Below are 24,480 nucleotides of genomic sequence, written 5' to 3' on the forward strand. Positions count from 1 at the left end.
TATTTTTTTGTAATAAAAAATTTATATATTAAAATGCAAAGTAATATTGATTAATGGTAATTAGACAATCATTAATCTTGAAAAGTTTTTCCACAGACAGAAAATAAAAACTAAAAAAAAAACAAGGGAATTGAGAGCGCGCAAAAGCTAGAGAAAAACCAATGAAGAATTAATGGAGAATGAATTAATAGATTAATGGATTAATGAAAGTCGAAAGCAGTGGGTAAAATAAAGTTTGTTTTTCATCTTTTATTTTTTTAACCAACTGTCATTTAAAAACAAGTCACCTAGTTCAGTTAACTTTAAAATTTAGTTCAGCGTAAATCTAAGATTCTATATTTTAACTTCATCAAGTTAGTCATACTTTTTAATATTTATCTCTCAAAGCGAACTATACTAAGCTAGTGTAACAAAAAGCACTCATAGGCTATTCAGCATGATTTTATATTCTACGAAAGAAGTTACCGTCTTTGTGCAGTCGGAAGTTGTACCTACTAATTTTGCCAGCTACCCCATTTTCACATTGTTAAATGTGTATCACCACTTAAAATTTTTTTTATTTCTATTTTTTTACTGTCATTATGTTCAATATGAATATTTAATAACGGAAATTATTAAAAAATTGAACCCTTTTTATGTACTCCCAGCAAAATTTTTTTATTATTTCCGTTTCACAACTAAACCAAATAACATCACTCTCAGAATAGTATTTCAATTAAACTTCTTTTTTTTTTTTTTCAATTTCTAAAAACAGTTTTCTTATCATTATTGTACATTTGATATGCAAAATATCCCAAATAACGAACAAGTATAAGAGCTTTGAAGTCTTTTAGTCTCAAGCATTTTATTACAAAAATTAATCATTTCAGTTTTCTTTTATAACGTTATTCAAATAATGATATTATACCAAAGACTAGTTCGCAATTTAACGAAAATAATAAGATCATATTAAATCTTGTGTTTTTTCTGCAGAGGATTTTACCGGAGCTAAAAGTAATTGTCCTCTCAAAGTTTTTGTGGCAAGCTACGAGAAATTGTTTTATCAAGAGTGCTTCGCTCGATTCACTGAAAAAAGATAATAGGATTCTGTCACCGTGACTGCGTGTCATCGTTAAGTAGACATATACTTCTGTAAGCGTATTGTAGTTCATAAGATCGTTATGATGACTTACATAATATTAAGAAAATTCTATATTCTTGCTTTCAATTCTCAGATGTTATGCATTTACATATATGTGCCCGTACATGATAAAGGTGAAACACTTTGTTTTAGAGCACGATGAAAGCGATAGCAATCACGAAAACCCGCTGGTTACGTCATAAGCTCGTCGATGTGACAAAACATGCGTTTTCTTTTATCAGATATGAAACGTACTAACAACCCTTTAATAACCCGTAAATAATCAAGTTAGCTACTGTAGGGTTGTGTAATCGAATAAAATCTCATTGCATGTCTGAAATCCTAATTTTCCCGACTCGAGATTTGATTCCAAGTTTTGATTCGAAATACATATTAATTTATCAAAAGATCAAAAAGACGATACTTTAAAATAATTTAGACAAATTAATATTGAGTTGATAAACAATGAATAATCTCTATATGTTATAATAAAACTAAAAACCCTCAACAATTGATATTAAACGGCATTTGTCAATGTCAAACCGACGTCAAGCAAGTGAATTTTACTTCACAGTAAATGTAATGGACAGTGACGGGTGCTTCAGAAGGGTGAAGGATTTTCCATGCTTACTTTAGCTCTGTTCGGAAAATTTTAACGTCACGACCTATTCACTCGCCGAGTGACAGTCCTTAATGCTCTAGTAATGCTCTACCCAATGTCCCTCCAGGCATCGCCCAAAAAAAATCATGAATATTTATTGACACTAATAAGTGAACAAAAAAATTAAATATTAAATACTAAGTATAATAAATAGACATTGATTTTATAAGACAATTTTTATTTTAGTAAAAATAATGTGTTTCTGATCATATTTATATGTAATTTCCATGATCATGTAGAATAATAAATAACGTTCTACACGGAAAAATTATACTAGTAACATCGTAATCCCGAATTAGACTTTCAATATCTTGATTTTTATAATTTTATTACTTAAAAATTACTATTTGCTTATGAATTTTAACTATATGAACATCGTAATTCTAACAAATAATGTAAGTACAATACTGCCAAATACAAAATACGATTTGAGTTATAGAAAAGTACGATGTTATTTAGTAAATTTTTTTCCCGTAAGAGCAAGTGAATAAGGATGTATAGTATGTTCAAGTAAAAGAAACAGAATTCTATAACTTGCGACGCCACTGTCAAGAAGTTGTTCGGTGGGTCTTATGAGGCAACTGAATGATAGTTTGAATGTTGCCTCGGATAGCTCAGTGGACGAGCTTTTGACCGTAACCTAAATAACTGGGTTCGATTCCTGGATTTGCAGAATTTTTCGGTTACGAAAAAATTCTTTCTGTGTAATTCCTCCTCACTCTTCAGCTTTTTTTCTCCCCTTTCTATGTATGGCATAAAGTCAAATTACCACATTAAATCTACAAGTATACTTTAGATGAAAAATATGAAAATATACACAAGAAAACAAACTATTCGTAACGTGATTGGTCAAATATATCATAAGCATGAAAATATATATAATTCCATACCAACATTCAGACGCGCGCTTGCGCGCGAAACGTATACTAGTATATGGTTAAAAATGGTTATTTTTTAATTTGGGTCGCAGAAACAATTCTACTTTACCGACAAATATATTGCAATGGTTATTTATATACTTTTTCTATTTTTCCATAACATCTTAAAAAATTGACTTATCGGGACTTTTTTATCTTCACAATTTTTTTTAACTGTTCTTTCTAGGAAAAAATAGAAAAAAATTATTCACACCTATCTTCATCGTGATATATAAAATGCTTGTAATTTTAAGTATACAAAATTCACCAACAATGAATATGTGAAACTAAAAAAAATATTTTGTTTTCTTAAGTAAACTTTGGATTGTTACGTGAATTAAATACACCATTGTAGATTGTTATTTCCGTTCTCTATCAGTAGAAATGGCTTTCAATCGACCCTATTGTTAGTGGCCCTCAGGCTTGTTAACTTGTTCTCTAGATTTTCATGCTATACCTTGAAACTATCGTTCCCTCTTCAGCTGATTCCCTTCTCATTGTTAGTCCCTTTACTTCTCCTGTATAGACTTTACCTGTTCGTATTAAAACTTTCTCGAGGTATCATCGTTTCGTAGCCCGCAAAGGCAAATATCTATATGCCATTGCCTGCGATATGAGAGAAGATAAGAGAATGTAGAAGAGAAAGACAGATACAGATATATATATAGATACATTACAAGAAAATGAGAGAAGAGTGCTATTGCTAGTGAGAATAAATTCGTTTGATATAAGCCCTATACGTCTCATACCATCTTTGAGTTATAATAATTATGTAACAAACCGTCGGCGAAGTTTGCGGTGGATAAAGTACCAAGGCGTTGTTGTACAGAAGGTTATAAGAGCACCTACAGCGTTACTTCAATTACTACCAACCGAGCCCGAGAGTTGTGGCGAGAACAAACCCATCTGAACTACAAACGAAACATTACTACTCTTACAATATAGTATACAGTAATACAACAAGTATACCTATAGTGTTATAGGTTGTAATATAACTGCTACGATCTATGGATTCTGTTTTCGCTCAACTACGAATTTGCTTATGAGGTCACACGATGGTTAACCACAAATCTGCACTATCAGATTTTACAACTGGTAATAATTCGCCAGTCACAACTGACCACTTTCAATTGCAGATAAATTATCCATCCATAACCAGCGATATTTTAGGTTGGGTATTTAACTTTAGAATTAGCTGAGGTTGCTTTCAAAGACCTTGGTTACGGTTTAAGGTATTGCAGATTACAGACACTTGAGAACTTGAATAAAAATAATTTTTCAAACAAAAATGCAAATTTTTTTAAATACTTTTGGAGTGTCATAATATGATCTGGTGGTTAAACTAGGGGTGGTAATTTACGATGGTTTTCGGATGACTGAAGCTGTGCTAGTAACTCACAAAGCCAACCGCCGTTTACCATTTACCGCACAGGAGATCTTGTTAAGCGTTCCAAAGTGCCGAAAGCATTTTACCGCGCGTGTGGCTTTTGCGCGGTTCACAGGAGTGACATTGGACTCTATTATACTCGTAAAGTGTATATATTAAACCCACAAGAAGGCAATAGACTGGTGGACAAGCAAACCATTTTAGTTTTTTTAGCTCCATTTATTTTCATACTCATTCCCTCAATATACATTTTATTAGCGTCATTTAAAAATGCCAATAAAATTTCATCAAATTAATATTATATCGTCGTGCGTCATTTAACGCTTTTATCTACCGCCTGTTAGAAATGTTTCGAATACACACATATCCATATAGGTACGTAGGTACATATATGTTTAAAACGTAAAGCTTTATCAAAGTTGGCGGTGCAAACGCTCGAGTTAATTGAACTAATCAAGCCTCGACGTGAAGCGAATTGGAATTTCGTTTTACCTCAACGTATATATGTATCAAGTATATGTACACACAGCTGTCTGTTTTAAGTTTATATCACTAGCGCAATACACTCTCGAAATCGTGTGCCTTAACATTTCAACTAAACTGACGAATGCAACACATTAACTGACTTGATGCCAGTAAATTATCTACACGCGCGTTAAACTTACTTTCACATCAGATACATTTGCGCGTCGTTACATCAATTTAGAAAAAATCAAACCAATCAATCAAATTATTTATGAACTATTATCGCTACCACAAATCTATAGATGTACGGTAAATACCACATAAAATAATCAATACTGCCGATCGATAAGGATCGACAACCTTCGGTAATAGTAGTTATGAACATTTTTAGTCGCCTTCTACAACAAAAGAGACAAGGAAATGATGCAATAGCATTAAAGATGAACACACATATTTCTTTGCACACGAAAAAAAAAGAAAAAAAAAAAAACTGTAGGAAAAATTACAATTTTAACATCGTAATCCAGGACCAGACCTTTAATAACTCTACTATCATAATATAAAATTTTTTAATTTAAAATGTTATATCGTAAAAAATTCGTATATTAATTACTTTTACACGCATTTCTACGATGTAACATCGTAAATTTTGAAATGTAAAATTATATAAGTGAAGATATCGAAGTCTAATCTTGGATTACGATGTGACAATTTTAATTGTTTCTACAAATTTATTTCCGTGTACTCGTTCATTCTGAAGAATACTTCGTTCTCTGAATATTTTTATATCCATGTTTTTTTTTTTTTTTTAATGCATATGCTTTTCAAGAACAAATTTAATAGTAGATAATTATTAAATTATTTCTAGGTATCTGCGAATGTTCGAAACTTCGAATTCTTTGAGGCGTATCGAATTGACTTTGATAACCCGTATGGAGAAATATATGTGTCAAAAATATATGTCGCATATGTAATATCTATGCCGTATATATTTACGTAAAAAAAATATGTCAACATATATTTTTCAAATAGATGCTGACATATATGTAGAGATACATGCCAATATATATGTTCACATATATGTAAGCATACATGGAAAAAAAAAATTTTTCTAAGTTTAAGATTTTTTTTCTCAAATGAAGATGAAATTCTTCAAAATTATTTACTTGATTCAAAATAAATTTTTTTTTCTATGTAAATCTAAATGATTATTTGCGCACATATATGTTAACATATATATTTATATGTGCGAGCGTATATGTAGACATATATTCTATTATCTATTGCCGATTATAAGTTTACATATATTTAGCACAAAAAAAATATGTGAAAATATATATTCGCATATATTTTTCACATATATATTTTTCCATGCGGGAACTTGATTAGAACAAGATTCGCAAAGTTCTAGTTATAACAAAATTTTTTACTTACAGTTATCGAACCAAAATCTACGACTCAATTCTGGAATCAACCATGCGTTGAAAAAGATGAAGCAACAAGATAAAGAAAAGTTGAAAAATCTATGATGTGCATTTTCCGAATTTTAAGTCTAAAATTCGAGGTTTTTTATGTTATGACTTAATTTTCGGGCGGCAGATGTCGATTTAAAATTTCCGGAATTCCAATCGAAAATCTTATACGTGTCAGAAAAAGCATAACAGAAATATTAAGAACCGTGAAAAAGTCTATGGCAAATTTTTTGGGAATCGCGATTGAAGCAATCTCGCCCTGGGATCTCTTTTCGGGTTTTTCTCACTTCTAAAGCATTTTTATAAGATATGAAACGGTTGAAAAGTGTATTCCATGCTGTCCACGGCAATATTTTTCAATAGAAAAAATTTAAATGGGTTTGGAAGGGCCAGCTAAAATATTAAGGAAACAGTCAGAAATTGCGATACTTCATGGAAAAGAAAATATCGCCCTGATAGCTATCCATTTGATCGTGAAAGAAGTATCGTGATAAGTAAAAAACAGTTTCATTATTTTCACGAAACTTTGAATCCTGATTACTACGATTCAATTGTATTGAGAATTTTTCAACACATATAGCGATGGTAAGGAATGTTTATAGCCATAGACATCCGTAGCGCCACCACTCATATCCAAATTCTTAATTAGTAAGTTACTTGTAAATATTTACCATGTGATGAAACAATATTTATTTGTCATTTTAATTTATATTAACAGCACAACAATATTTACACTGAAAATTTGAAGCTAAAATATCTGCCCATTATGAACTATAAAAATGGAATTAATTTTTTGTGGAATCGCAATACGGTCGAATATGACATGTAATCCAGATCCATGTGAATCGTGATCATCGTTATACAATGTATCAAGCATTTACACCGTAGAGTATAGTAATATGAGTATCGTTATAATCGCAATACTATTTAGTTTAGTGATGAGCGCAATATTTTTTTCTGCATGTAGGTCAAATAATTGAAAAACTTGAACTTTTTGAAAGGGTCAAATAGTTCGACTCGAATATCGAATCGAATTCAACTGATCACTACCATTTATATTTTTCAGTCTACTACATATATACGTATAATAGAGGCAAATAATTTTTGTCGTTTTCTCTTGAATACCTTTATTCAAACAGCTTCTAAAGGCGCGCAAGCTTTTAACTACATTGCGTAATTAAGCTGGCATCCTTTGGGTGGTAAGACTACTGCTTAATATGCAGCACGAATTTTCGTAGATTACTTTATTGAGCCAATCAGTTGATTAATATTTGTTTCTACATAATCGTTGATAATATTTATAATTAAAAAATTAAGACTAACGAATGCTTCTCGTTAATGACTCGGATTTTTAATTAATAATTAGTTGACAAACTGTTTTTTACTAAAAGAGTAATGTAATCATGCTTGGCGTAAGAGTGAAATAGTAAATTCAGTTTATAATTATTTTTTATAGATGCAACATAAATTATTAAGGAAAATTAAAAAACTAAACAAAAATCTGAAATTTTCTGATCATGAAAGCGTGGTTAAGCATTCAGTTTAAAAATATTACAACAGAGAGAACTTCTCATGGACAGATATCTCTAAGACACTTGTAACGCTACCTCCATTTTTTCTGGTCAAAAAGCTATTTAGTTCAATTAAATGATTATTTCCGATGATTGCCTGAAAGTTTTAAGTTTTCCTGTCAACTTGTAATTTTTGTTAGTTTTTTTGCTTTAACGTAGTAACTGTTTTAGTTCCAAATATATTTTAATTGCTGAATAAGTTTGGTAAGTGTATGTTATACGTGAATTCTCAAAATTCATTGGTTTTTATTCAGTAATATCATAATTTTTAGCAGATTTTTTAATCAAATTTTTCTATTATGCTTATAGTATATATAAAAATCACCAAGGAAATAAATAAATGAATAAACGGATTCATTAAATGATATTTAAGAAAAAATATATTTTAGAAAGTACTCTTGAAATATTGAATATAAGTAGAAAAAAAAGTACAGAATTGTATATTAATTTTAAAGGTGTGCACAACTCTGCTGACGTAATGACAAATATTTGAAAAGCACGCTACACTTGAGAATCGCAAACTTTGTACGGCTTCAAGCTACTTCCAGATCTACGAAGGAATCAGCGAAGAATAGAAATGAAAGTAAATGTATATTCACGTCTGTATACTTGCTGGAGTAACTTTAAAATGTATGTCTGTGAGGATAATATTTACATGCGTGTGGACGTTCTTTCTCAACAGTATAAGTACTTCTCAAAATAGTACTGTGAAAACGAAGTCTAGTGAATTATATTAAAGTTACAAATTATTCATGTATGACTGGCGATAAAAAAAGCTATGCAGTTATTCAAAAGCATAAAAAAATAACTTGACAGTTAACTGAACAATAAAAAAAATTGCAAAATTACTGCTTAAAACTATTCTGTATGAAAGAAATAAAGTTAGAGGGCACAAACGACGACGGTTGGAATGCCAAAATGCGCCCTTGTTATTCTCGGTTCACATCTTTGTACGGCGTACAAGCAAATTCGCTTCCTTATTTCGCTCGGTTTCTTTTATCGTCTTTTGTGAATAGCCTCGGATGATGAGTTTTTCCTCAAATGGCCCTAGCTTCAATGCGACAATGAATAGGGCACTTAATAATAGCACTCGACTTGTGTGATATTATTCCGTTATACTCACTATAAATGGATTTTATTAAAGTAATTTGTAAAATAAAGAGAAGCGTGCATTTTAAGCTATTAAATTATACTGAAAAACTGATGACATGCATTTTTTGCACCTCAAGCTCAAAACATTGTGAGTAATTCACTTTCGTTTAATAATTTTTTATATGAATACTATAGCACTAAATCACTTCTCCAGTTCATATAATATGGAAAAGATATGTATAGTAATAAAAATTTCTAATGATAATTCAAAAAATTACTTTTAAATCTACAAAGATTATATGCATTATTTCAAACACAATCTACAATAATAGAATAAGATTATAGAACTATTAACACTATTTTTTCAATTCCAATATGATTCTTTCTTTATACACATCACACATAATGCATTTAAAGAAAGAAAAAGAGAAAGAGGGTAAAGACAGAGGATCAAATGAAAGAAAGTAAAGTATCCAACAAATGTAATGTTTAACTAAAAAAAAAATAATTTTTTTTTCCACTGCAGTTAAGTTACGGCTACAGCTGTGTCACAATTCCAGTTTGCATTCTACTTTCTCACTCTCTCCTCGTCAGAAGCACCCATTCTCGTTTACCCTTTGTCAGTGTTGTACGAAGTTTTACGAATGTGACAAAAACAAAAAAATATAACAACAAAAATAAATAAAAAACGATAGAAAAGAGAAGAAACATCAGAACGTAAACATTCGAATCGTCATACGATAGAGAAAGAGAGATCTGGTGATGGAAGACAAGAAATTGAACAATGCAGACCAGCGGCCTCACTTGGTCGTCGTTCAAAAACCCTCCTCTACTTCAGGTACCAAAGATAATTATCTTAGTTCCAGGTTTAATAGACGCTACGGTATTTCAGATTGGACCTAATGACGGCGTTTACTGAATTTATACTGCCGCACCGACGTCAAGAGGACTACTAAAATTGTTGAGCGCAAATTATCTCCTTGACGTCGTAGTTGTTGTGGTCATTGTTGTTATTGTTCTCATTGTCGTTGTCATTGTCGTAAGCTATCTTTGTCATGGTCATTCGTGCAGTGTCACTCTGCCTTGATGTACGTTCAATTATCAAAACCACGTAGACACATCAACCGACGTATAAATAACCAGCTATCAAGGTAAGTTAAGATTAAAGGAGTGGAGGAGGGAGGTACTAATCATTAAACTCATTCTGGTTCTTCGAATCGTAAAGAATGATGACAGGATCATATGAATTACACTGAATTGAAGAACATAAAACGTGTTGCATCTGCAATCCCAAGAAAAACATTTTAGCAAGATTTTAACCAAGGACATGCAATAACGTTAAACGGCAAGGACAATAACGAAAACTGAAACAAAAGGAACCTAGAAAACAACTATCCAATACAAAAATCCTCATAAACGAGAAAATTGGCCCCAATTGACTCAACAAATGATATTTTGTATCTCATTCTGCTCATGAAGCTCGTGAAACACTAAAGTCAGAATGAGAGTTTCCATAGTAGACCGACGAGTAAAGAAAAGACCTGGGGAAATCAAATTTTAGATGATGGGAAAAAAATAGGAAAGAGCTAGAGCGGAAGAAGAGAAACAGATTTAATCTTGGTTGGATAAAAGAGGAAAAGCAAGCCGGACGGTTAGTCGGTGAGTCGTTGAGCGGGATAAATGTGGAAAAAGCGAGACCAATGGCCCATTTGAAACGATATTGCCGTCAGAGTCGGCTGAACGCTCTAGGATAAATTTTCCCGCTCGACAGAGCGACGTATAACCGCTTCACGAGGACGATCATAGGAGCCTAGTGAATAGAGAGAGATCCCAAAGGAAGACGAGGAGAATAAGTTGAAGAGGACTAAAAAGGGGAAATGCAGCTATGCAACGGAATGCAAAATAGATATTTGAAATTCCAGAGACGCAATAGCTAACGGATAAAGGATATATGAGAAAAAACTCCCTAGATAAAGGAGTTTCTTGATCGATTGTGATAAACTATATCTCCAACGATACTAAGATATTAATAATTTTATATTCAAGCTGCAGAGTCTCAGTCACTGGTATTTTACAGAAATACCATACGATCCATGCGATGTGCTAAGGATATAATCCGTATTATGTTCATGATAATGATAACTTAATTTTTATGTGAAAAAATTTTAAGGATAAAGATGAAATCTAAATAAATTTAATTTGTCAACTTGTTAACAGGAAAATTACAAAAAGAAAAAAAGAAAGAGAGAAGGAGAGAACAACAGAGAAAACAGTCTCGTGCAATACAACCTGTTGAATGTGAAAAAAAACCCTAACAATGTAGTGAGCGTTGAACCCACAAAAAATAAGTGATTCATTGTTCCTGTTATATAACATTTCATTTTGTAATGTTTCCGGACAAAAAATCGTAATTTCAGAGTTTCATTTCAATTTTTTCAGTTCTGAATCGATGCGATTAAACAATTATGAAAAATTTTTAAGTTGATATGCAGTAAGTTATATTTTAAGAAAAACACCAGTTCATAAAATATACTGAGTTATTTACTCTTCTTTTGGTAAAAGATGGCTGCTTGGCTCTCCACTACTCTGGAATCAGATTTTTACTTTATACTTGGATAGCTACAAGTAATTCTCAAAGTTCATAGGCTTTGATCAGTCGAGGCTAAAGTGAAAGCAAAGGTCGGGTAAATATAACAGACTTCCGATATTATAAAGTCAACCTAAATTAACTGCTTTGACTTCTTTGACTTTAACTTTATCAACTGAAAGGAAATTTATAAGATATATATATTTTTCAAGTACACAAAAATGAATAAAACTGTAGGATAAAAGCTAATATTTGCACTGGACAAGTACTTCTATAACATAAATAGAATTATAAACACGACTACGTTCTTCTTTTTTCTCTAGAATTTTGTAAAATAATTTTGAAGAGTTGAATGTTTACGTCTTGAGATATTGATCCAAGTTTGATTATGGATAATAAAAAATGACCGATACTTTATCAATTGTTAGTACTGATTCCTTCCATGTTGTAGTAACAAAACTTATTTTTTGCAATACCAATCACGAATCTTGGATTTTCGAACTATAGTTAGGAGGGGTAAAATGTATGATATCTAGCCAACTATAGTTGAGTCTACTTTCCTCTCTTTATTCCACCGTATAACAACGTACTTGGTTTTTTGAGAATGCGCCCATAATCTCAGCCTCGTGACGTCACTTCAAGCTTACCAAAATACCTATCTTTGCGCATACGTATCGAAAATAATTATTTCAGTGAAGAAAAGAAGTCAGAAAAATAATTGACTCAACAGACGATTTATCGAACTAATCTATTGAAAGCGTGTTAAAAAAAAAGTGTCATTCGGCAGCCAAAATGGAACTAGATATTTTACTCAAATAAACTCACAATTCTGATAATTAAAATACTTCAATCACATTTATAAAATCCCTTTTCCCTTAATTAAGAAAAACTTGTATTCACGAATTAAAGTATCTCTTCATTAATATTTATTTTTTTCAAGCATATAAGTGCATTACAACAATGATAACAGTGATTAGATTAAAGCACAACCTCCACCAAAGTGTGTAATTTTATTTCATTATTAATGCTTATAGGAACTGAATTAGCTAATTTAAGCAAAAATTGTTCAAGTCTTTTATTCGAACAATTAACCGCAGTAAAAAATCTCATTGAGAAAATGCATGCATACATCAAGTTTACTTGTAAAGATACACAAGCTCTTATTCGTATAAGTGTATAGTTTTCATTATCAAGCGACTACTTTGCATTCTCCGGCACACCCGAGCCAAGTCGCATTCTAACTACAGCAACACAATACAACAACGACAACGACAACGACAACTGCAACAACACCATCGCCACATCATACAAACAGAGCGCCTGAGGTCTTCGCATAAATGTTTAGTGCTGCAGCGCCTCGTGGAATCTTCTCTGGCCATGAGCATGTTGCCGCGTGCGTTGCCAACCCACTTCCATCGTTTTCTCTCACATTCTTCGCCCTCGTTATACTCGACGCTTTTCGATTGCCCTATACTATACAATTAATGCTTGGACGCGTTTTATTCATCCACAATTCTCTTGTAGATCGGTCATTGCTTTGTTACGTGCGATTCAGAACTTACTGATTTATTAATCAGCATAGCAGCCACCAACAACTATTACTTTACTGCTCGAGGATTGGCTAAAAGGTAATTAACCTCATGATTTTCAAAGGAATAACTATACAACTCTTGGAAAAAATTAATAAACGATAAAAGCCAGTCTTTTGAGTCATGCAGTAATTACAAATGATTGTAGTTGAACTTTTTTAATTCTATACGCTGAATATTTCAAAGATTTAATATACCCTAATTAACGAATTTTATTTGAATATGATTTTTACATTAAGGGTTAGAAATATTTTCATGATTATTTTCTTCTCCTTTCAACATTAAATAACTCATTAAAAGATTTATGTTAGTTTAATGGGTACTTTAATTAAAAGATTTATATTTGACATAGAAGATTAACATTTTTTGATGCATTTTTAGTCATGATTATTTTGAATTTAATATTATTTTGAGCTAAATCCAACAAAATTAAATTATGGTTTTTACAAGGAACTGGTAAAATTTTTTTTTTCATGAGTATTTACTCTATAAAACGATATTGAAGGAACCCTGTTTCAATTATAATAAAACATATACGTTATAAAAATTTTTCGTTCTACGAAAAATAGAAAAAAAAAACTACAAACAGTTTTTTAGCAAAAAATTACTTCAATTTGCAAGGAATTTTATTGATCATATTAAAATTTTTATAAAATATATTTCAAATTTTATAATTACAACTCTCAATTTGATAAATTCAACTCTCAAATTAATAAATTCCTTAATCAATAAATAAAAATAAAATATACATCCAAAAAAAAAAAATTAGTCAATTAAAAATTTGGAAAATCCAAAAGTGCACGACTTATAATGCTCATTTAATTATGAAATAGTACTAAAATAAAATTTTTCGATGGTGAAGGATTCTCTGATGCTTCACATTATGAGTCGTGCAAAAGCGAATGTGAAAAAAAATATAAAACAGCTGAAATAGGATGATAATGCGCAAGCTTCTCCAGTACGATAAATGTACATAAGATGTAGATATACAGTCTTTTGTGTTTTTTATTTTATTAATTGCAAATAAACGAAACTGAGTTACCAAGCCATTCGCATCCGGTGACCTGCAATTCTTTCAAAAAATAAAAAAAAAAAATTGACTCAACCAATGGATTTTAACGCAACTGTGTTTTTAGCTATAATAATGCAAATAGTCGCCGAAATGAATCGAAAAAAGTTTTTTTATTGTAAAGCACTCTCTAATGCTTCGCATCATGAATTGTGAAAAATTTTCACATTGAATGAACGAAACGAGAAATTATTAACAATATACACAATAACTTTTGGATATCACTGAATAATTTGATGGTTATAAACACAATGAGAAAGTTTTTAATAGCAACAAAAATTAACTATTTAAAATAAATACTCGAAATACCTGTAATATCACTTCAGTATTTTAGTCGACGATTATTTAAGAGAAATATTTACAGACTATTCGAATCCAACTTATCAAATATGATGTGAAACCTAAATTATTTTACTTGGTATCATTTATAAAATGTTGAATGTGTGGAAAATAATTTCTCTTTGAATACATTTGTTACTCATCATGCATTACCATTTTCAGCTCAGAGGTAAAAACACTCAAATTACCGTACCCGGTGGTAATATAAGTTAAAAATGAAAATGAAAAAAAAAAAAAAAAACGAGTACACCACTAAAAGTTTATTAGTTAATTTACTAAAATTTTTTACCGGCATTGTCGACATCTTTCAAAGCATTTCAACTTTTCTTTAACTTAAAGATTAGAGAATTTAAACGTAAATTCTCATTTAAAGGATTCAGAAAGACGCTTGTAAATATATAGTCAAAGATGTCTCCTTCTTTTCATTCGCTTTTGCAATAGCCACCACCAAATCATCACTACCTTCGTCTGCGCTATTACTACTATATTACCACCGTCACCACTGCCGATGCAGTTGGCAAAGAGCAATTTCCTCTTCAGAGTCACTGAAATTTATGTATCACGAGATATGAAATTACTCCGAGAGGTTTCTCCAACACAACGACGTTGTCGTTTTTTCCTTATTTAATTTCTATTCTTTTTTTCATTCTGAGCTCCTGAGAAAACGATCAGTTCTCCATATGCATTATAACTCATAATATTTACTTTGATGTCTATAAACCGAAAATAATTGAAAATTTTCAATAATTTTCGAATATAGAAAAAAAAATATGATAAATCCAAATTTTTATACTTCCCATAAAGGGAAATATGACAGGCCCAAGCTTGGTTAGGCCCAACTCTGTAGAATTCTAAGGTAATAATTTTGGCCCGAGCTTGTAAGCCAAAGCTAGCCAAGCCTCATCCAATATTGCGGAATTTAATCCCTGCAACTTCCCTCTAATTCCATCTTTAAGCCCTCAAAATTGCACTTATTACGTTTTTGAGCTCTTCGAACTCAAAAATATAATTTTGGTGTCATTTTGAGTTCTCGGAGCTCAAAAGTTGGATAAAACACGATTTTTTTAATTTTCAAACCGCAATAACTTTGAAATGAATGAACCGATTTTCACGCGATTGGCGGCATTCGACGAAGTTTTTGAGGCCTCATATAGAATTTTTAAGTTTCAATTGATCAAACTATAAATTTCGGAGTAATTCCGAAAAAAAAAACTCTTTTCTCAGTTATCTTTCGTCAACGATTACGCACGAACGAATCAAAAGATTTTGACCGGACTGGCAGCGATCGATGTGGTTTTTTGAGGTTGAGAGCTGAATAGTTTTTGGAATCGATCTGTAAAGCCATTTAAAAGATATTCCAAAAATACCACATTTGAAAAAAAATTTTTTTAGTTCTTTTGGGATTCCTCGGAATCTTCCTTTTGAAAATTTTCAATTTTCTTAGCGGGAAGTTAAAAAGTTGATTATGAAGTATATTTAGATTTTACTCCATGCTTTTTGTTGTATCACATTATGCCACGTATCCAACACGTTTAAACAACTATTTCTAATGGCAAATGGCATAGCAATGATAATCACACATTGGAACGAATGATAAAGATGATAACTTGCATACAATAAATATGTATGGAATTTATTATAGGCTAGAACTGTACACCCTATAATTTAACAGTCACTGAATAAAAGAATCCACAAACCTTCTATATAATTAAAGATGTGTTCCATTCGATTGGTAGTTAGAACATTTATAATACATGAGGAGAAATAAGCCGAAGTATATAAAGAAAAAGAGTTAAAGATACAGTTACAGTAAAAACGAGTAAAGGATCACACACAAGGTTTTTCCAAGGACGGCAAAACGACAAAAGAGAGAATAAGAACATTTTTCTCTTCGAATACGTCGAGGGGGATCAAGTCGTTTCCAAGGGTAAAAGCCACGTACCCAACTGGTACATTTGACCGTTTGTCATTCCTGACGTGTTCGCACGAAGCTTCTTCTTCCTCTTCCTCTATCACACGTTCTTATCCCCATTTTAAAACGAGAACCAGAAGATCATTTGTGCTGGAAGACAACCACCACCACTGTATCTATAGATATGACTATACTCATACATATAATCAGTACCATTACCAACACAAGTATTATCACCGTTACTATATATGCATTTACTAGTAGAGAAAAGATATAAAATGCATTCATCAAGCTCTCTACATCGTTCACCATAATCCCCTAGCGGATAGTTTTTTAAGACTCGACAGATAACTCCGTGACTTGTGAAGTCAACTTTGCCAAATCTCTCATTCAAAGTTTGCTACTCCTCCAGACCTTGCCAACCGACAAACTTTAAAACCTTATTGTTACAAGACAACTACATCCTTATAATCAGATATGTACTTTAATACAAACAATAATAAATCTTTCGAAAACGTAAAACCTCATAAAGTCCAGTAAAAGGCTTTCCAGTGGACGCGTTTTCGTGCGGCAAAATCCATGCGTGCAGGAATGCAATCTCTTTAAGAGCACCATACTCTTTGTGCTTAAAACTTTTTGAGAGTTGTCTCGCCAATACGTTGACTTGGGTAAGCATCTTGTAGTTTCTTATATTCCGTTTTATCCTGATTTTCTTTCTCACCCAAACCCACAACAAGATAAGACAAGACGGCGGCATATACCGATCCGACGTTGAAGAATGACTTGACCATGGTATTCGAACAGTATTTAGGGAGCCTTCTTTTATTATTATTCTTATACTTCAATCGCAAAAAATCACACACTGATATTATTTCTTCAAGCTATTGTAGAACTATAAGTGGACCTAACTTCACTGACGTTAAATCCACATGATTTTTGCACATCTATGTAGGTTACGTATATTAAATATTATATATGTCGGTGTAAGTATCTATAGAAATTTACTTAAATCACGTTATGTTACGAATAATTGCTGCTGAGCTACAAGTACTTTGAATAGTATACAAAATAATCAATTCATACTTTATCAAACGAAGTCACCTATCTACCAAAAATCGATATTCATATACAATAATCACAAGTTGAAAATAATATAGTGGACTATGGATTATGCATCATTAACTATTGTGTAAACTGCTTTAATATCATATATTATAAAATATATTCATTCCATGTATGTAGAGAGAAGTTACTATAAGTTATGCGGAACACAAATCAGGTCACTGACCATTGATAGCTCAATAAAAGGGAGACGATATTCTAAAATGGGACAAAAATGAAAAAAACTAGTGGATAGTTTTATCGGATGAATGTATTTTAAACTATTATAATTATTGTGAAAACTTAACTAATTAATTTATTGGAACAAGTAATTCAATAATGTTTGAAATATCTTCATTAACCAAATGAGACTAAACGACGGAATATTGAAAAATCAATTCAATTCTGTACGTTATAACTAAATTGCGTATAAATACATTTTTCAAATTGTAATATAAGACTTTTTTTTAATTTTCGAATCCTAACAATAAAAATCTTTAACATTTGCAGAAAAAAAAAAAAAAATGAGAAATTTGAAGTACACTTAAAAGAGTTGATAACATGCATATCAGAGATAATGTAGTAGCTCTGGTGCCATCTTCTGGAATGTTCCGGCTTTCATTGGAAGCTTGGTGAATAGTGAATGCAAGATGTGGTTACTTTTCTACTACATTAACCAACAACCTATACTATCTCTGTTGTACGCAAAAAACACTACGAACCGTGACCTGCTGTCGGTAACACGTTATTTATATTATTAATATATTTACTGATATTAACTAATTTTTTTTTTTTTTTTTTTTTCCAATTTATAATAGTCTGCAGTTTAAAAATGATAAAAGATATTAAAACCTCGTTGCTGCTAAAATATAAAATTAAATATCGGATAGAAAAAGTTGAATAGAATTTATTAAAGAGCAAAAAAGGCGATAATTGAAAATAAGTTCTTGGAAAAATATTCATAGTCATGCACTGAAGGATACTCGGTGTGATACTAGAGGAACGTGAAATTTTAACACTGGGAAAGAAACTAAATAAGGCAGATCGATTTTTATTAAGAAGCACAATTTAAGTGGATGTACAACACTCAGCAACACAGGTTAACGACATTTCAGCAGACGCGACGACAACTACGAGGACAAAGACCGAAGACATCGATGACAACAATGATGACAAGAGTAGACTACTCAAGTACTGTTCAATATTCAGGAATCTCATGGAATCTAATATTCATCGAGCCTATTCACGCGATTCCGTGCACGCCCGACATCAACGAAACGCCACACGCGTTTTCGTTCATCACGTCATGCTTTTACTATATGCATAATTTTGTGGTCTAATTGTCGATTGTAGTGACAAGCATATACGTCTTTTAACTAAAATACACTTTACTTAATCTTGTTGAAATTTTGATTATAAGATTCGATCAATCTTGAATAGTTGGAGATAAAAAATTTAATCCAAATCTTACCGAGAGATAAGACCTGCAACTTTTTTAATATTTAATGAGTTCAAGAGAACGCTTTAATACAGTTATAAGATATTAAATTATATTCAGGTCAAACTCTGCAACAAAATTCAAATGATCAAGAGATTTGTTTTTCTATATACATATTTTTAGATACGGAGGAATCATTTTCTTCAAATAATAAAAATTCGTTTAAAAATTTAGCTGCGTCTAATTTTATTGGATAATTAAAAATGGTTTAGGATCATCTACAACCAGTAGTAAAAAAGGTTATTTGGTATTTGAGCTTATTTATCTTTTACATATCAATTAGAAAGTAACGACAAAGATAAATAATAAAAAATAACAATCCAATATTTTTTTTTTTTTTTAAAGAAACTATAAACAAATAAATGCATATGAATGTCTTATCTGAATAAAAACAAAAAAAAAAACTCATCAACAAAAATCCCCGGTTGGACCATTTTAGACTGGCTTATACAATATTAAATAGTTTACACACATACCTGGAGACTATTCAAATATGTGACTAGCATTTTAGAGATCGAGCTTTGAATAAATTTTGATGAAAATGCAATCTACACTATCAACCACAATAGAATATTAGCTAACCATTCACCTGATGATATAAAAGGAAGTATACAGAAATCTCTAGCGCCGACGGTCGACCAAGAATAGTTTAATAATTTAATTGTCTCTTTTAGATAACGAAAAAATTTAATCAATATTTTTTTTTCTATTTCTATTTTTACAATTTAATGTGTAAATTTCCATAAAAAGCAATTTAATTTAATTGAAATATACCGATATTTTAATTAAAGTTATTTCATCTCATTCGTTCTTTTTGTAATTTTTTTACATTCAATTCAGCGATTTTTTCATTTCTATTATAGGGAGTTTTGTTAAATCGTGTACTTTCCGTTGATTCGTAAAGTTTGTCAAGCATTACAAAAGATCGATTGTGCTCAATAGCGCACTAACATTTTGTACATTCTATCAAATTCAAAGTGATTAAAACAGACAAAGTCAAGGGAGATTCGTTTAATTGTATTGTATTTTTTTTTCTTCAATTTCTTTTTATGCTTTGCCTACTCTTATTTTGTTTATTTCGTTCGAACAAAACAAGCTTGGAGTTTACATTGCTATTCATTCTAACTTATTATATATTATTGTCACAAATAACCTTTCATTTTCTTTTAATTATAATTTCACTGATAGTTATTGCCACATATTTAACCTACACTTATACTTATTTAACTAATTTTTAAAACAAGAAAAAAAATAAAGGGAAACGTTGTTTAAATGGAAAAAATCAATTGTAGAAAATTTTTCAGTAGAATAAAAAGCGTTTTGCTTATTAGTTGTACGTTGGAAGACTCATTTACATTAAGGATGTTCTACACAAGTCATCTGAGCTTTCCTGGTGGCTGTTGAAAATAGAAACTATCATAGTAAAACAGAACGGAATTGGGCCAGAAAAAGTATTTGCAAGAAGCTGTTATAACATCGAATGAGTTAAGTTCGGATGGGTATGATCTTATGATGGACGGCAATACCAAAAATAAATTTTGTCCCTTTGACGAGCAGTTTAAAGCAGAAAATTGTCATTTTTAACTTCCTGCTAAAAAAATTGAAAATTAAAAAAAAATTGGGAAGTTATTGTTACTAAAAACTAATCAGCTCTTAACCTCAAAACCTCTGCCAGATATGAGTAGAAGGATTATCATTTCGATATCTTAAAAAGCACCCCACGATTTTTTTACAATAAAATACATTTTTTTTATTTACACTATTATTCATTTATGTTCATCAAAATTTATTTTCTATTTTATAGTTTGGTTTTCTATACAAGGGGGATTTTTCAGTTTTTTCAAACTATTATTTATTTGAATCTACTATTAATTCCGTGATTACTATTAGTAACTGTAATTATGACTATTGCCTTGACTATTGCGCTGAGCCGAGTGCTCGAATCAGAAAAGTACGCGTGCGCAAGACCACGCTCTTGCTTTATCTCTCTTGCTCTTACGCAAATGATGCGTGAAAAAAAAAAATCATTTAATCCTGACGATCTTAATTAGGATAATGGAATAGTAGTATCAAATTGGTGTATTGTCATCGGTCCTCGATTAATCTACGAAGTTTAAATGAAATTTGACCCTTTGAAGTAGATCAAAATCAAGTCCAAAGGAGTCGATTACAAACAAACATACAAACATATAAATATACAAGTGAAGGTAATATAAAGCATGTAATAAAAATGCAAATTGATAAAGCACCCAACGGAGCGGGCGAGTAACAACAAGTATCTCTATAAAATCAATATTACACGGCAAAAAAGTTTTGAAAATAATAATAAATTAGAAATATGATTTCATAAACTAATAAAAGGACAAACTTAGAAAAGAGAAAGGGACAGAAACGATCGATAAATCTTGATAAATTTTTAATGAAGATCTTAAAAATTTACGACTCATCCCAGTATTTCGACTTGATGAACGGATAAACAATTAGTAACTTTTAAAGTTTTAAATTCACCTAGTACCTACAATTTAGAATTGTTCTGGGCAGTTTATCATTCATTTACAAATTTCCTTACGTGTGAGTTTGTAATCAACATCAGAAAATTTATCTAAAATTAAACATACATCATGCAATAATTAATGATTTTGATCATAAATCAAGTTTATTGAAGTTGTTGACTTCATAGAATTTAACAATAATCTAGAGCCATTGTACATAAAAATATATTTAGTTGAACTTAAACTGCCTGTGTTAAAAAGAATGAAAAATAATCAATATTTACCATCATCACCTAACCAAGTAATGTTACGTGTACAGATACACGTATCTGTATTTTCTATACATCTAAACTTTGAAAGCAGCCAGTCTCATTCAATGGATTTGTACAAACAAAAGCGGTTTATCACATTGTATAATTACCAAAACTATTTGACTTGCATTTACCATGTACTAAGTGCTTAGCAATCATATTAAATTGAAGTACTTCGTACTCTATTATTTCAATGATATATTTACTTTCAACTACTATTGATGCTCTTTTAACTTAAATTAAGCAAGTAAATAAATTAACTTTTAATTGGACTTTAACAACACTCTACTTAAAATTCTTCGTTGTTTCATTTGAACATATCACATTTACACTTTTTGTTTTTCAAAATTACTTTGTTCTACTAATATCAACTATAGTTTTTAAATTTATTTAGTCGAATATTGTATAGCCTGTATCAAAAATGCTGTCGAAATTTTTATGTTTTCTAAAATTCCATAATCCCGATATTAAGAGGAGGAAAATTCATCCTTGTTTTAAAATATACATTTTTCGTTTAAAAAAAAAAATTAAAAACAGATCCTTACATAAAAACTAACGGCAATTTAATGCATAAATGCTAAAAAAAATTTCCATTCATTTTTTAAATGAAATTCGACATTCGGTAGTTTAATTTGTCACCCACGATGACGATGTGCAAACGAAAACGATGGGAATAAAACGTATATACATTAACTCATTGACTGATATTCGTGCATACACTTGTTCGTGTACTGACACTGTCGAAGGCGCTATTTCAGTTATACCTACACGTTCGCTTCGATTTCTCGAAACAATAGTTTTGCGATGAAACAACAAGTATTCGCAATCAGTGACAACTAACGGCAAACTGTTAAAACACGTCAGTCAAATTAAAAACTTTTTTTTTTAATTTATCTTAACAAGTTTATTCCGATGTAAATTGATATAAATATTGGAAAAAACGTTCACATAACTTTGCATCCCAGCATTTTTAATTAAATATTTCAATTTTGAGCAACGCTGAGTTAATAAAAAATACACTAAAAAAAGTTATTGTATATTTATAAAAATTAGTATTAAAAAACAAATTTAAAAGTTATCATTTACACTAAAATTCATATTACTGTAATAACTTAACATACACAACAAAAGTGTGCTCGTATAATTCAACATTTTATTTTTATCAAGTCGTTTTGCATGCAAAGTGGTCCATACCGTGCTACGAGATTGAACAGCTCGCGGGCAAATTTAAATCTAGCGCCATTATTACTCCACATAACGTGCCAGCGATAGGATCAGAATACAATAAGAACAGATAAAAGAATTAATCTGAGAATGACAATATAGGAAAACTATAATGCTTCGACCGAAACTATTAGAGAAAGTTTGCATGTCAGAGTAAGAGAAAGTGAATTAAATTTATAGAATAAAATATGTATTTAGTGTATCTCATAATTGATAAATATTGGTCATTACATGCAAAATCATTCGATCGTCAACTTTTGTATCTTAGATTTCGCTGATATTTAACTATCATATTAATCTTTTAATGCCCCTTCAAAAATAAATCTAATTTTATCAATTTTTATACCAGCCAATTATAAGATACAAAATTTTTTTAATTCAACAGATTTATTTTTCAAATAGCAATGACTAGGAAAATTACATCGATTTGAAAAGTTTTTCTTCTTTGATTGTTGGTTTGTTAATGAATTCAAGAAAAAATTTCTTTACTGATTTAATTGATTTATTTATAATTCAAAATTTAAAAATGATTTTTAAAGTACACAGTAAAAAAGTGTTGAAAATTTAACACAAAATTTTTTGACGCAATGATAACCGTTTTAATGATAACCAATGATAAATCGTGTCCCGTTTTTTTTTTTTGAGTTTCAACAATTGACTAACTTTAAATACTCATGTATTTTTATTTTACGAATATTAAACATTCAATGAACTTTAGAAGGCTTGTACTTTTGGATATCATTAACTCTTAATTAAATGTATATAGATTTTGTAAACTGTAAAGTGTTTTTTTTTTTTAATTTTTCGTTGTTTAGGGAAAATTCATGAGCCTGTAATAGCTGGGACCTACTTTTAAGTAATAAAATAAAAAAATGTTGTATCAAAAAAGAAGACTAATATTAAAAAGATAAAGAGCATGACCCAGTAAAATATGTGTTCAAATAAGCCTTGACTTCCTTGAAATGAATAAAAACCATTCATGATGAATGTAAAAATGACTGATACGAATGCGTTTGTAATGAAATGACTTAGATACAAGCCGTAAAAAAGGTCAAATAAATTTAAAAGCCATTGGAGTAAGTAACTTAATAATATACCACTGAAATCTGTAATATATTGCAGTAAATAACAATATTATGTCATGAGGAAGTAAATGGAAACTGAAAGAGTGTAAAAATAGGGAGCGATAACAAAATTCATTCAATTAGTGTCGGCTTACCTCTTTAACTTTGTCCCGACGTTGGCGTGCAATTGGATCCTTGTCTTCCCCACCTACAAGAGTCGGAAGCACGTCCGCTGGAGCCGGTGGCACTATCACTATGGCCTCTTCATGCTGATGATCTTCTTGTGGTAACGGAATAGCACTACTGGTCACACGCGTACGCGAATCTTCCACTATTTCCGGTTTCTCCAATGTCTTTTGTTGTTCATTGTCTTCGTTGATTTTCGCCTAAATAATTGACAAAAATAGAATTTTCAAACTTTATTGTAGAAGTCTTGCATATTCATTTATTAATATCATCGTTTCTTTGTTAGTTATTTTGGGATTTTAATATAAAAATTTCGTAATGATATTCATAACAATAAATAAGAAAGTTGTTTTCATTATTAGAAATTAAATTTAAGAAAAATTTGCAGTCATTTAACGAAATACATTATGATTTGTATTATTG

At 30.7% G+C, this 24,480-nt stretch overlaps 1 protein-coding gene across 1 annotated transcript in view; it reads right to left on the minus strand.

Moving 5' to 3' along the window:
* Positions 1-24,480, minus strand: part of Alpha-man-ia (alpha-Mannosidase class I a) — a 316,108-nt gene that overhangs the window by 285,672 nt on the left and 5,956 nt on the right. Inside the window, exon 2 of the mRNA XM_074249203.1 lies at positions 24,027-24,257. Coding sequence (XP_074105304.1) covers positions 24,027-24,257 — 231 coding nt within the window. The remainder of the gene's footprint in view (positions 1-24,026; positions 24,258-24,480) is intronic.

This window comes from Cotesia typhae, unplaced genomic scaffold (assembly GCF_013202065.1).
Source record: "Cotesia typhae breed Kobodo isofemale line unplaced genomic scaffold, CoteBio_Ctyphae contig_5, whole genome shotgun sequence".
NCBI classification, from domain to species: domain Eukaryota; kingdom Metazoa; phylum Arthropoda; class Insecta; order Hymenoptera; family Braconidae; genus Cotesia; species Cotesia typhae.